We start from the raw sequence: 15,317 nt of genomic DNA, 5'->3' as shown, positions 1-15,317 counted from the left end.
CTCCTGCCTTCTCACCATAACCTTTGATGCCCTGGCTACTCTGATACCTATCAATCTCTGCCTTAAATACACCCAATGACTTTGCCTCCACAGCCGCCCGTGGCAACAACTTCCACAGATTCACCACTCTCTGGCTAAAGAAATTTCTCTGCATCTCTGTTCTGAATGGGCGCCCTTCAATCCTGAAGTTGTGCCCACTTGTACTAGACTCCCCTACCGTGGGAAACAACTTTGCCACATCTACTCTGTCCAGGCCTTTTAACATTCGAAATGTTTCTATAAGGTCCCCCCCTTATTCTTCTGAACTCCAAGAAGTACAGCCCAAGAGCTGTCAAACGTTCCTCATATGTTAACCCTCTCATTCATGGAATCATTCTAGTGAATCTTCTCTGAACCCTCTCCAACGTCAGCACATCCTTTCTTAAATAAGGACCCCAAAACTGCACACAGTACTCTATATCTGTACTTTAAATGTTTGTTAAAAAGAGGTCAGAAGAATATTTTGAGTCAATCATTAAATCTTTCATCTTTAAGACACGACAAATTTGGCACTTCATATGCTACCAATTCCTCCCCTTGGTCTGATACAACAGCACAGAGTCAGAGATTCGTCGAGTCACACAGTATGGAAACAGGCCCTTCAGCCCACCAAGTCCATGCTGATCTTTCAGCATCCATTTCCACTATTCCTACACTAATCCCATTTTCTTAGAACTTATACACTGGCAAGTAGCCAAGGTTGCAAACAGATATACAACAGATGAGAATTAACTCAAAACTAATAGTGGTAACATAGAACACAGAACACTACAGCACAGTACAGGCCCTTCAGTCCACAATGTTGTGCCGACATTTTATCCTGATCTAAGATCTATCTCACCCTTCTCTCCCACACACCTCCCCATTTCTCTGTCATTCATGTGTCTATCTAAGAGTCTCTTAAGTGTCCCTAACGTATCTGCCATTGGAGTAAAATTGGAGGATTGACAAGGCTTGTTCACAAGAATAGTTTTAAGGAACACATTACAGCAGGAGTGGGGAGGAGAAAAGGAGAACTGTTGAAAGGGAATCTCATTTCTTTGAATGTACAGCAATAACAACATGAAAGGGATAGGGGAGGGGTAGAAACCCAGGGATTGCCCCAAAACTGGGCAGCAGTGTCAAATTGAAGGCTTCATTTTATGCGGGAAATGGAGGAGATTTTATATTTGGTGAAAGGCTTCCGTGTCAGTAATCTTGCTTTATCCTAAAAAGCCTGATATTTTCTCAACTTCTCAGTCCCCTGGTTTCATTTTCAGATTTTTACCAAGACAGGCAACCAGGAGTTTATTTTATAGCTTTACTGAGGTTGTGTTACACATTTGACAGGCCTTAGCAATAACCTTAACTGTACTACAAGTTAATGTCCAAGATCACAAATCACAGTTCCATCCTCAAATCACTTAAACCACTACTAATTCACAGATTCGGAATTTAGATGATTATTGCTGTGTATGAATGTTCTCAGATAATCCATTGAACATATTTTCTTGAATTGATTAACTAGATCGACTCCTCTTCTGACTACATCTCCAATTGAGGATAAAGACAAGAAGGTATCAACAGTGTCCACTGTTGTAGATGCATGATCAGCTACCTGATTGGTCATAGCGTCTCTGCTCTTCTGGTATTTTGCTTGCAAGATGTACCATCCATACCCCATGTATTTATCGTCTCATCTCCCCCTGTAAGCCTGGGTTGCAATCTCCTGTGATATGTTTCATCCTCAATAAATCCATGAGACAATAGTTTATTAGCCTACATCGCCCTTCTGGTTAGACATTCATGGTTAATACATTCAGTAACATTAACACTTTTTTAAAATCACAGCACCATTGCCACTCATGTGGCCCCCTGGGGTGATGCACCCTTTCATTGCTCGAGGGGCTCCCCCACCCGACTCAGCCCCTCCAAGTGCGGTAGCGGAAGGAGCCCAGACTGTGGTCCTTCCCCACAGACCTCTGCGTTGGCTGCACCGAGCTTCAGTGCGTCCCTCAGCACGTCCTCCTGCAGCCTGGAATGTGCCAATCGGCAGCATTCCCTTACGGACATCTCGCTGTACTGGAAGACCAACAAGTTTCAGACAGACTAAAAAGTGTCTTTCACCGAGCAGCACTTGATGTCTGTGGTGTGTGGCCCTGGAACAGCCCGTAGATCAGAGAGTTCTCTGTTACACAGCTGCTGCGGGTGAACCGGGACATGGAACCTTGCATCCGTCTCCACACCCTCTTAGCAAATCCACAGTCTGCAAAGAGGTGAGTGACTGTCTCTTCCCCACTGCAGCTGTCCCGAGGGCAGTGTGCGTTGGGGATGATATTTTGTCTGTACAGGAAGGATCTGACTGTGACAATGAGTTGCAAATAGCCACTAGCTGGCCCCAACATTCAGCTTGGTTGGGAGAGGTGGGAAAAGCAAATGGACAGGTGATTACAGGTCACAGCAGTCCACAGTGTCACTAGGGAGACAGAGGGAGCATCTAAACTACTCCTGGCTTCACAATAAGCCAAGGACACTGCAAAGTTCATGTAAATATTTCATTGATGATCTCTAGAGGTTCCTTTAAAGTTTCTGTAAACAACTGGAGTTCCACTCCTGATTACCATATGAAAGAAACCGAGCATCTAAACTAAAACTAGCTAATCAAATGCAGTGTTTATTTTGCTTTGGGGTGAAATCTGCACAGGAAACTGGATGGATTTTCTGTTCAAAATAACAGCAAAAAGCATTGCCCTTTCTCCATCCATGTGTACAGAATTATATTGTGCTGTAATGTATTTAGTTCCTTAAACAGATCTAAACTGTATTGAGTCATAAAAATAGCATTAGACTTTGAGATGGGACTTGATAACCACACAAGTGCTTTTAAAATCTCTTTAGCAAACAAGATTTGTTCAGCAGTTTTAAGCCTTTGTGTTTCTACAAACAGCAATCTCCAGGTAGACCCTGACAAGAGCTTAAGAAGTGGAAATAAGAGTAACACCATTCAGCGCCTTGTGCCTCCTCTGCCATTCAAAAGACCCACAGTGATATTTTACCTCAGCACCACTTTCCTGAACTAACTCCATATCCCCATAGCGGTTAGCGTAATGCTATTACAGCGTGAGCGACCCGGGTTCAATTCCTGACGCTATCTGTAAGGAGTTTGTACGTTCTCCCCGTGACTGCATGGGTTTCCTCCAGGTTCTCCGGTTTCCTCCCACATTCCAAAGACATATGGGTTAGGAAGTTGTGGGCATGCTATGTTGGCACCAGAAGCGTAGCGGCACTTGCAGGCTACCCCCAGAACACTCTACACAAAAGATGCACTTCACTGTCTGTTTCGATGTACATGTGACTAATAAAGAAATCTTATCTTAATTTCTTAAAATCCATGAACGTCCATCTTGAATATACTCTGCCCTCTGGGTGATGAACCTTCTTCTGCTCTGAAGAGCTGCTCCCTTATTGTGAGATTGTAACTTATAGTCCAGATACATCAGCCAAGGGTTGTATCTTGTACCTTCATCTACCCTGTCAAGGCCAGTAAGAATTATCAATTTTTCACCTCTCATTTCTCTGAACTCAAGTTCTGACTACATTAAGTACACTGCAAACCTGCCATGCCAGGAACCAATCTGTAGAAGACACAAGAAACTGGGTCTCAACCTGAAACATCGACTGTCCATTTCCCTCCACAGATGCTGCCGGACCTGCTGAGTTCCTCCAGTGTCTTGTTTGTTGCATCAATCTGGTGAAACGTATCTACACTCCTTCCATTGCAAGTATATCTTTACTTAGGTAGGCAGACCAGACCTGCACACAATATTCCAGATATACTTCCCTTGGACTCAATATAATTGGAGCAAAATGCCTCTATTCTTATATCCAAGCTGTCTGCCAAGATAAGACAAATATGCTGATTGCCTTTGTATACAAGTCACTGAGAGCGAACATAGAACATAGAACATAGAGCAGTACAGAACAGAAAAGGCCCTTCGTCCCACAAAGTTGTGCTGACATAGCTATTCCCTCCTACCTACAGAATGCCCACATCCCTCTATTTTCCTCTCATTCATGTGCCCATCCAAGCCCCTCTTAAAAGCCCCCAATGAATTTGCCTCCACTACCCTATCAGGCAACGCATTCCAGGCATCCACCACTCCCTCAGTAAAAAACTTACCCCTCATATCTGTTCTGAACCTACCCCCCTCACCTTAAATGCAAGCCCTCTGGTATTCGATCATTCAATAATGGGAAAAAGATGTTGCTTGTCCACTCTATCTATGCCCCTCATCATTTTATACACTTCCAACAGATCACCCCTCAGCCTCCGCCGCTCCAGAGAAAAGAGCTCAAGTTTGTCCAGCCTCTCCTGATAGCACATGCCCTCTAATCCAGGCAGCATCCTAGTAAACCTCCTCTGCACCCTCTCTAAAGCCTCGACATCCTTCCTATAGTGAGGTGACGAGAATTGCATGCAATACTCTAAATACGGCCTAACCAGAGTTCTACAGAGATGCATCATAACTTCTTGACTCCTGTACTCAATACCCCGATTAATATATGCAAGCATTCCATAAACCTTCTTAACCACCCTGTCTACTTGTGTAGCCACTTTTAATGAGTCATGGACTTGCACCCCAAGGTCTCTCTGCTCTTCAACACTATTAAGGGCCTTGCCCTTAAGAGTGTACTGCCTCTTGACATTTGTCCTACCAAGGTGCAACACCTCACATTTATCCGGGTTAAACTCCCACCTGCCATTTCTCTGCCCACATCTGCAGCTGATCTACATCACGGTGTATCCATTGCTAGGATGCACTGCAAGCAAATAATATACAGATAAGTCTCCTTAAATAAACTAATGCCTGCCTTCCAGTCTCTCACTATTTGAAAAATATTCTTCCCTTTTTATTTTTTCTACCAAAGTCGATTCACATCATATTGCATTTGGCATGTCATTGTTCATTTACTTTTCACTGCCTACACTGCTGTTCTATATATTGGGCAGAAGATATAAAAGCTTGAAAGTACGCACCACCAGGCTCAAGGACAGCTTCTATCCCGCTGTTATAAGACAACTGAGTGGTCCCCTTGTGAGGCATTCTTGACCTCACACTTTAGCTCGTTGTGTCTCTTGCACCGTATTATCCACCTGCACTGCACTTTCTCTGTAACTGTAACCGTAACACTATATTCTGTTATTGCTTTTTCCTTTTACTATCTTGATTGGTATTGGTATTGGTTTATTATTGTCACGTGTACCGAGGTACAGTGAAAAACCTGTCTTGCATACCGTTCATACAGATCAATTCATGACACAGTGTATTGAGGTAGCACAGGGTAAAAACGGAATACAGACTAAAGTGTCACAGCTGCAGGGAAATGCATTGCAGGTAGACAATAAGGTGCAAGGTAGATTGTGAGGTCAAGAGTCCATCTCATCACCTAAGGGACCATAAAATAGTATTATGAGCTGCCCTTGAGCCTGGTGGTATGTGCCCTCAGGCTTATCTTCTACCTGATGGGAGAGGGGAGGAAAGAGAATGACCCAGGTGGGTGGGGTCTTTGATTATGCTGGTTGCTTCACCAAGGCAGCGAGAGGTATAGACTCTATGGAGGGGAGGCTGGTTTCTGTGATGTGCTGGGCTGTGTCCACAACTCTCTGCAGTTTCTTGAGGTCCTGGGCAGAGCAGTCGCCGTACCAAGCCGTGATGCATCCAGATAGGATGCTTTCTATGGTGCATTGATAAAAGTCGGTGAGTGTCAAAGGGGACATGCCAAATTTCTTTAGCCTCCTGAGGAGGTATAGAGGCTGATCTAAATGATCTAAGTGGATGACATGCAAAACAAAGTTTTTCTCTGTATCTTGGGACATATGACAATAATAAACCAATTACCAATTACACCATTTCTAATTTGCCTAGAAACACTCAGTTTGTATGGTTACACTTGCACCCATTAACAATTCCGGAGAGAGAGGCCCCACATTTGTCTTAGCAGTTAGAACTAAACAGAAGGAAAACTGGAGACACAAGAGACTGCAGATCCCGGAATCCGGAGCCAAAAAACAAACTGTTGGAGGAACCCAGTGGATCGAGCAGCGTCTGTGGAGGGAGGGGGATGGTCGACGTTTCAAGTCGAGAGTCTGCATCAGGACTGTGAGATTTAAAATGTACTGCAAATGCTGAAAATATAAAGTGAAACAGAATGCTGGAAACACCATTCGATCAGTCATCAACTGTAGAGAGAGAAAGCATGAGTTAACGTTACATTTTTTTTCATTAGAACTGGCCAGCTCTGACACAAACTGGCAAGGCTGGTATCCCAAGCTGTTGAAAGTAATGTTGTGTTCTGAAGGCTGTAACTTGCCAGGGGAAAGATGAGATGCTGTTTCTTGAGCTTACGTTGGGCTTCATTGGAACAGAGTGGGAGGCTAAAGACTGAGGGATCAGAGTGGGAGTGAGATGAAGAATTAAGGTGATAAAAAGCTCAGTCATGCCTGCGATTACCCTTCATTTAGTCAACCATTTCGGAAATCTATGACTAAACAGGTCAAAAACTGTTTTTAAAATTAACTGGAGTTTGTTCAAACTTCGTATATTCTACGCAAACAAAAAGATTTACTTTTATCACTTTCCCAAAATTGCAGGTGCGGGGAAAATCCTATTTGGTCTCTTTGTTCATTTTCCAGGGTTTGAATTTGCATTGAATTCTGCCGAAGCAGGTTGCTCACAGTATTTCTCTCCTCCGGAACACAGGGTTTTGTTGCCCTCTTGTGCAACCCACTCCCCTTTAGATATCTGCACCCACACAGTGAATTCCCTTCTTATACCCCTTCCCCACTTCTTTGAGGTACTCCTTCTAATAATCCACTGCATTGGCTTGGTGGCCCTTATTGTTTGAACATAGAATATAGAACAGAGAACAGTACAGCAAAGTACAGGCCCTGTTGTACCAACCTATATAAACCTACTCCCTGATCAATCTAACCCTTCCCTCTTACACAGCCATAACCCTCCATTTTCCTTACATCCATGTGCCTAAGAGTCTTTTAAATGTCCTTATTTTATCAGTCCTTACCACCACCCCCAGCGGTGCATTCCACGCACCACCACTCTGTGTCACAAGATCACAAGATCACAAGACAAGGGAGCAGAAGCAGGCCATTCGGCCCATCGAGTCTGCTCCAAGGAAAAGGGAAAAAGAAATGGGGTGGGAAAAAAAGAAGAAAAGAAAAGAAAAAGAAAAAAAAACTATTCTAATCCCATTTTCCAGCCTTATCCCCATATCCCTTGATACCCTGACTATTTAGATATCTGTCTATCTCCTCCTTGAATACCCCCACTGATCTGGCCTCCACTGCTGTGCGTGGCAAGGAGTTCCACAATTTCACCACCCTCTGGGTAAAGAAATTTCTCCTCATCTCTGTCTTGAAACTGTACCCTCTAATTCTAAGATTGTGCCCTCTGGTCCTGGACTCACCCACCAAGGGAAACAGCCTAGCCACATCTACTCTATCCTTACCTGTCAACATTTTAAATGTCGCTACGAGGTCCCCTCTCATCCTTCTGTACTCCAGCGAGTACAGTCCAAGAGCCGACAAACGCTCATCATACTTAAGCCCTTTCATTCCTGGAATCATTCTCGTAAATCTCCTCTGAACCCTCTCCAACGTCAGCACATCCTTCCTAAGATGTGGGGCCCAAAACTGCGCACAGTATTCCAAATGAGGCCTCACTAGCGCCCCGTAGAGCCTCATCAACACTTCCTTACTTTTATACACTATACCTCTAGAGATGAATGCCAACATAGCATTCGCTTTCTTAACCACCGATCCAACCTGGTGGTTAACTTTTAAGGTATCTTGTACGAGTACCCCCAAGTCCCTTTGTACTACTGCACTATCAATCTTCTCTTCTTCTAGATAATAATCTACCTGCTTATTTCTGCTTCCAAAGTGTACAACTGCACATTTCTCAACATTGAATCTCATCTGCCATTTCCTTGCCCATTCTCCTAAACTGTCTAGGTCCCTCTGCATTCTTTCTATTTCCTCTATGCTCCCTACTCCTCCACTTATCTTGGTGTCATCCGCAAACTTAGCCACACAACCATTTATTCCATCATCCAAATCATTGATGTACAAGGTAAAAAGGAGCGGCCCCAACACCGACCCCTGCGGCACACCACTAGTAACCGGTAACCAACCAGAACGAGATCCTTTTATTTCCACCCTTTGCTTCCTGCCAACCAGCCAATGCTCCACCCATTTTGCTACCCTGCCCATAATTCCATGACCTCTCATCTTATTAATCAGTCTCTTGTGAGGTACCTTATCGAAGGCCTTTTGAAAGTCTAAATACACAACGTCTACCGCCTCTCCCTTATCCACCCTACCTGTGATTTCTTCAAAAAACTCCAATAGGTTGGTCAGACAGGACCTCCCCTTCACAAAACCATGTTGACTAGGTCCAATCTTGCCTTGCGCCTCTAGGTATTCGGTAACCTCCTCCTTGAGGATAGACTCCAATAATTTTCCCACCACTGACGTCAGACTAATAGGTCTGTAATTGCCTTTGTGCTGCCTCCCACCTTTCTTATACAACGGAACTACATTCGCTACCCTCCAGTCCTCCGGAACCATGCCAGAATCTATCGATTCCTGAAAAATAATCGCCAATGCCTCCGCTATCTCTACAGCCACCTCCTTCAGAACCCGGGGATGCATCTCATCCGGTCCGGGAGACTTATCAGCCTTAAGCCCCTTTAGTTTTCCTAGCACCTTCTCCCTATTAATCTCAACTGAACTCAGCTCCAATTCGTCTCCTCTAAACTTTCCTCCTCTGACATTAAACTGATGTCCTCTGGTATTGGCCATTGTTGCCCTGGGGAAAAGGTGCTGGCTGTCCACTCTATCTATACCCCTCATAATCTTATACACCTCTATCATGTCGCCTCTCATCCTCTGTCGCTCCAAAGAGAAAAGTCCTAGCTCGCTCAACCTTTCCTCATAAAACATGTTCTCCAATCCAGGCATCATCCTGGTAAATCTCCTCTGCACCCTCTCTAAAGCTTCCACATCCTTCCTATAAAGAGATGACCAGAACTGAATACAGTACTCTAAATGTGGTCTAACCAGAGTGTTATAGAGCTGCAACATTACCTCATGGCTCTTGAACTCAATCCCTCAACTAATGAAGGCCAGCACACCATATGCCTTCTTAATCACCCTATCAACTTGGACACTGTTAAATTGGAACATTTGGCAATGTTAAATGCAGTGAACTTGAAATATTTTTTAATCATAATTCTTTTTTCAGATTGGAAGAATTTGTTGAAGGCATTTGTCCAAACCAATTGTGTCCAAATAGGAGCTGGGTTTTTCTTTCGTGTTATAATGGAGCTAGTTTCAAAAGCAGGTAATACAAACAATTTTATACATTTTCCTTCAACTGATGATAAAATAATTACTTACCTTAAAGCTGTCTTATAAAATATAATATCTCCTCCATTTCCAGCATTAGATGGATTGATTGTTGAATCTTTTTGGTAAACCAATCAATCAGATTGTGCTGCCCAGTAATGCTTTTAACATGCAGACCTCATACAAACCCAACCTACATGGTAATCCTCACTCTTGTCCATAATTGTACCGAGCTAACAGAAAAATAAATGGGATGAATTCTATGGAATATGGAGTTTGGGAGTAAGCAGATGAAGGATCTCAACCCAAAACATCAACCGTCCATTTCCCTCCACAGATGCTACCTGACCCACTGAGTTCCTCCAACATCTTGTTTGTTCTTGTTTTATGTTTTATAAAGAGCTGTGCTCAGCCTTGCTGGTGTTGTGATATCATCAGACCTCCCTATTACACCAGATGTTGACAATGATGCTGTTGAAACTCATCCCATTAACCACCAATTCCAGTTGCAACTCTGTCCTCACCCTGACTTCCTTCACTGCAACCTCAAATGACCAAACTGAGAATTAGCAGTGCTGTTTCTGACTTTATTAATCCAATATACGTCATGTAGTGTCAAAATAATTTATGAAAAAAAGAGACTTAAAATCTTTCAGGATACACTTGGAATGATTTTCAAAGCATGTTCCTTGCAGTTGGTAGCAAACATTTGCAAGTTACCGATGACTGCAAACTATACTGATGATTTCCGTGAAAGTGGCACTATTGCAAATATCACAGACTCTTCCAATAGGGGCTTCAGGGAGATTTCTAAGCATCACAGGATTAATTGCTACTCCTTTCACAACGGGTGGGTTGTTAGAGCTCACAGGGGTGGCAGTGGCCAATGTTACTGATAATGTCAAAAGTCCAAACAATAAATAATAAAATAAATTGGTGGGGGAGAGGGAGAAAGACAGAGTGCTATTAGGAAGTCTATTTACTGGTGTATCTCAGATTCCTTCAAACAACTTAAATTGCATATCTGCAGAGTCTTGACAGGGCTCCTTATCATGTGGAATATCTATTCCATGCGTGGAGGACATTCACAAAGGAAGAAGACTGAATTTACTCAGAAGCTGACCAGCTGCTCAACATATAAAGGTTGACACGTAATATATAGAGATACTCAAAAGTCCAGCACACACACATTTGTTCCTAGGAATGACAGAACTAGTTTCCTCTCTCTTTCTTCTCTCTGTTTTTTCTCTCTTATCAGTCTAGTGTGCTTTTGATGCAATTCATTAGAATGGTGTGGAGGTGTGGTTACCATAGGTGTGTTTTCTGACTTACGGACACAACTGATTTACGAATGCCTGCAAACACAGAACCTGTTCATTACCTGGGGATGACTTGTAAACATGAAAAATTTTACTTCGATCTCTTTTTCAAATTTGCAGGGGTATGGAAAATCCTCTTTGGTCTCTTTGATCCTCCTCCAGTTCTGAATCTGCATTGAATTTTGCCAAAGCAGATTGCTCAGAGAATTTCTCTCCTCCAGAACACCATCAGAGTTTTGCTGCCCTCCCCCATCAGATGTCTGCACTCACACTTTGGCATTGTCTCCCAAAATCCCTTTTCCACTTCCTTTATGATGGTAAATTGGTTTATTATCATCACATGTACTGAGGTACAGTGGAAAACTTGTCTTGCATACTGTTTATTCAGATCAATTCATTGCCCAGTGCATTGAGATAGTGCAAGGTAAAACAGTACAAAATGCAGAATAAAGTGTTACAGTTACAGAGAAAGTGCAGTGCAGGCAGACAGTAAGGTCTACTCCTTCTCATGTCTGCTTCTTGGCTTGGCATTCTTTATTGATTGAATACCGTTAACATGAAACATCTCACAAAGTTAAACGTGGTGCAGGAATGCAAGTTATATTAAAATAGATTTTTACCTTAACTTTTGGCTCAGATTGGAAGGACTTATTGATGAAGTTCATCTGCATCAGTTGTATCCAAGTTGGAGCTGTGATTTTCTTTCATGCCATTACAGAAGTTTCAAAACCAGGTAATGTAAATTGCTTTAATATATATATATATAATATATATGCAGAACATAGAACATAGAACATTACAGCACAGTACAGGGTCTTCAGCCCACAATGTTGTGCCAATGTTTTATCCTGCTCTAAGATCTATCTAACCCTTCCCTCCCACATAGCCCCCCCCCCATTTCTCTATCATTCATGTGTCTATCTATGAGTCTCTTAAATGTCCCTAATGTACCTGCCCCCACAAACTCTGCTGGCAGTGCGTTCCATGCACCCACCACTCTCTGTGTAAAAAAACTTATATCTTCCTCCAATCACCTTAAAATTATGCCCCCTCATGTTAGCCATTGTCGCCCTGGGAAAAAGTCTATGACTGTCCACTCGATCTATGCCTCTTATCATCTTGTACACATTTTTTTTGTACACATATATTTTTTAAACTTCTGATAAAACCATCACCTGCATTGAAGCTACTCTGCATTTCTCAAATATAAAATATGAAACATCCTCCACAGTGACACAACTTGTGGAGCTGCTGCCTCACAGCACCAGTGATCCGGTTCAATCCTGAGCTCTGGTACTGTCTGTGTGGAGTTCACACGTTCTCCCTGTCTCCGCATGGGTTTCGTAGAGTCAGATGGCAAAGAAACAAGTCCTTTGGCCCACCACGTCCATCTGACCATCAATTCCCTATCTATACTAATCCCATTTACCAGCGCTTGGTCCATAGCTACAATGCCTTGGCGATTCAAGTTCTCAGCCAGATGATTCTTAAATGTTGTGGGAATACCTGCTTCCACCACCTTTTCTGGCAGTGGAATTCCTCTGACAATTCTGGTTTCTTCCCACATCCTAAAGACCTCCAAGTCAGGAGGTTAATTTGATCCCTGTAAATTGCCCCTAGTGTGCGGAATAGCAGTGGAATCTGGGCGGAGTTGATGGGAATGTGGGAAGAATGTGTGGGGTTAGTATACTGTTGGTGTAAATGAGTGCATGGTGGTTGGCACAGACTCAATGGGGCAAAGGGCCTGTTTCTATGACTCTACGACTTCCAGCTTTGCATGGACTATCAGTTAAACTAATTTGTGCTGCTCAGTCTGATTTTTAACATGAATATCGCAGGCAAATTACAGGTAGGAAAAGGATCTGCTAGTATTTTTTTATTCATTCAAGGGATGTGGGTTTCACAGCATTTAATTGCTAATCCCTAGATGCCATTGAGAAGATGGTGGTGAGCTGCCTTCTTGAACTGTTGTGTTCCTTGTGGTGTGGGGATAGCCACAATGCTGTGAGGGAGGGAGTTCCAGGATTTTGACCCAGCGATGGGGAAGGAATGGTGATACATTTCAAAGTCAGGATGGTGTGTGATGTCAAGGATCCAGTTACAGAGGGAGGTGTTGAGTCCCATGTCTCGGGGTTTGGTGATGAGTTTGTTTGGAATTATAGTATGAGAGGCTGAGCCGCAGTCAATAAACAAGAGTCTAATGTAGGTGTCTTTACTGTCCAGATGCTCCAGAGCTGAGTGTAGGGCTAGGGAGATGGCATCCGCTGTAGACCTGTTTCAGCGGTAGGTGAGTTGCAGTGGGTTGAGGTTGTCTGGGAGGCTGGAGTTAATGCATACCATGACCAGCCTCTCGAAGCACTTCATGATGGTGAAATGAAGTTCAACAGGAAGGGCGGATGTGTGATTGAACGGCAGGCTCTTGTGAATAGGTAGGAATAAGATTAAGAAAGAGGACGTAATGGTGACCTCATCACCTTTGGGGTGGGTGATGGAGCCGGTATTTAAGGAGAGAGAACCTAAGATGGAGTGACTTGGTGGACAACTGCAAGAAATGAAGAACATGGAAGTGGTATGAAAGCCACAGGCTCATATGAAAAAAACATTGCAAGATCAATAGTGAAAGTTATTTAGAATACATCCTGAAAATACATACTATGGTCGTAGGGTAGTGTAGCGGTTAGCGTAACACTATTTCAGTGCCAGTGACCTGGGTTCAATTCCTGCCGTTGTCTGTAAGGAGTTTGAATGTTCTCCCTGTGACTGTGTGGGTTTCCTCCGGGTGCTCCGGTTTCTTCCCACATTCCAAAGATGTACAGGTTAGGAGCTGTGGGCATGCTATGTTGGCGCCGGAAGGGTAGCGACACTCATGGGCTGCCCCCAGCACATTCTCAGTATGCAAAAAGATGCATTTCACTGTGGGTTTCGATGTACACGTGACTAGTAAATAAATAAATATAAATAAACAGACTTAATGGAAGGGTGAGACCATTACAAATATACCTCATTATGACCAGAGCAGAGACTAACAACCTGCTAGAAATACAAAATGATTTGTTTTCAAAATGGACAAAAGAATGGGAACAGCAAAGCAATATGGAATTTAAGTACAGTATCAGAATCAGAGTCAGAATCAGGTTTATTATCACTGACTTATGTCACGAAATTTGTTGTTTTGTGGCAGCAGTAGAGTGGAAAAGTAAAATTAATAGAAATTATAAAAATAAGTAAATAGTGCAAAATAAAAAGAATAACAAGATAGCATTCATGGGTTTATGGACCATTCAGAAATCTGATGGTGGAGGGAAGAAGCTGTTTCTGAAATTTTGAGTGTGGGTCTTCAGGCTCCTGTACCTCCTCCCTGGTGGTAGTAACAAGAAGAGGGCATGTCCCGGATGGTGAGGGTCCTTAATGATGGATGCCGCCTTCTTGAGGCACTGCCTCTTGAAGATGCCCTTGATGGTGGGGAGGGTTGTGCCCGTGATGGAGCTGGCTGAGTCTACAATCCTCTGCAGCATCTTCAATCCTGCGCATTGGAGCCTCCATACCAGGTGGTGATGCAACCAGTCAGAAAGCTCTCCAACGTACATCTATAGAAGTTTGCAAGAGTCTTTGGTGACATACCAAATCTCCTCAAACTCCTAACGGAATACAGCCACTGGCGTGCCTTCTTCCTGATTACATCAATGTGTTGGGGCCAGGTCAAATCATCTGAGATGTTTATGCCCAGGAACTTGAAGCTTCTCAAAGCAAAATTGAATCAAAGAATGATAGAATCTGTAGGCCAATCCCAATCTTCCTCTCTCTCTCCATTGCCATACAAATTATTCTCCCTCAATGTCTATCCAAATGTCAAGAACATCCTGGTGTTAACACCACTCCACAGGCAGTGAACCCCAGATCATACCATTTCCATAAAGGTGTTTTTCCTCATAATTCCCTTTTACCTATTGCCTCAAAACTTTAAATCTATAACCCTACTCCGTGGACCATAGACTAATGGGAATAAAAGAGATAGTCAATGTTTAGGTCAAGACCCTGCATTAGGACATTGCATCTTGATGAAGGGTCTTGGCTGTAAACATCATCTATTGCCGCCACAGATGCTGCTCGACCCCCTGAGATCCTCCAGCAGTTTGGTTCCAGATTCCAACATCTGCAGTCTCTCTTGTGTCTCCACTAGTGGATGTAGTTCTCCTGCTTCTGACATTTTCTGTTTAGATTTCCCTCTTGCAAGTCTCTTGTCCACTCTCTCTTTGGTCTTCACAACCTTCAAGGTGAGCGGAAATAGACACAATTCTAAAATAGCCAAGGTTCCCACACGCATCATGAAACATTCTCTCAGTATCCCTTAAATTCCACAGCAGTCAGATCTACTAAACCAGCCTTTTGTGTGGGACTTTATCAAACACCTGAGAATTCACATGAACGGTATCCACTTCATTTCCTTCACCAGTCTTCTATGCAGCCTCATCAAAATATTCATTTAGCTTCATTGAAAATAATTTGCTTTTCATAAATCCAGGTCAGCTCTCCTTTACTAACTCAAATTCTCC

General features: G+C 43.2%; 1 protein-coding gene across 14 annotated transcripts in view; it reads left to right on the top strand.

Moving 5' to 3' along the window:
• The window catches only part of LOC127567526 (uncharacterized), a 54,454-nt gene that overhangs the window by 14,337 nt on the left and 24,800 nt on the right, over positions 1–15,317 (top strand). For 9 of the 14 annotated variants that reach the window (XM_052010531.1, XM_052010532.1, XM_052010524.1 and 6 more), the window contains 2 exons: positions 9,342–9,440; positions 11,402–11,497. In XM_052010531.1, the coding sequence (XP_051866491.1) occupies positions 9,342–9,440; positions 11,402–11,497 (195 nt within the window). Of the gene's footprint in view, positions 1–1,546; positions 1,596–9,341; positions 9,441–11,401; positions 11,498–15,317 lie in introns of all 14 variants that reach the window. The other 5 variants (XM_052010538.1, XM_052010534.1, XM_052010533.1 and 2 more) reach the window with 1 other exon arrangement.

This window comes from Pristis pectinata, chromosome 2 (assembly GCF_009764475.1).
Source record: "Pristis pectinata isolate sPriPec2 chromosome 2, sPriPec2.1.pri, whole genome shotgun sequence".
Classification (NCBI taxonomy): domain Eukaryota; kingdom Metazoa; phylum Chordata; class Chondrichthyes; order Rhinopristiformes; family Pristidae; genus Pristis; species Pristis pectinata.
Note: the sequence above shows the minus strand (reverse complement) of the source record. Positions and strands in the feature narration are given on the sequence as shown.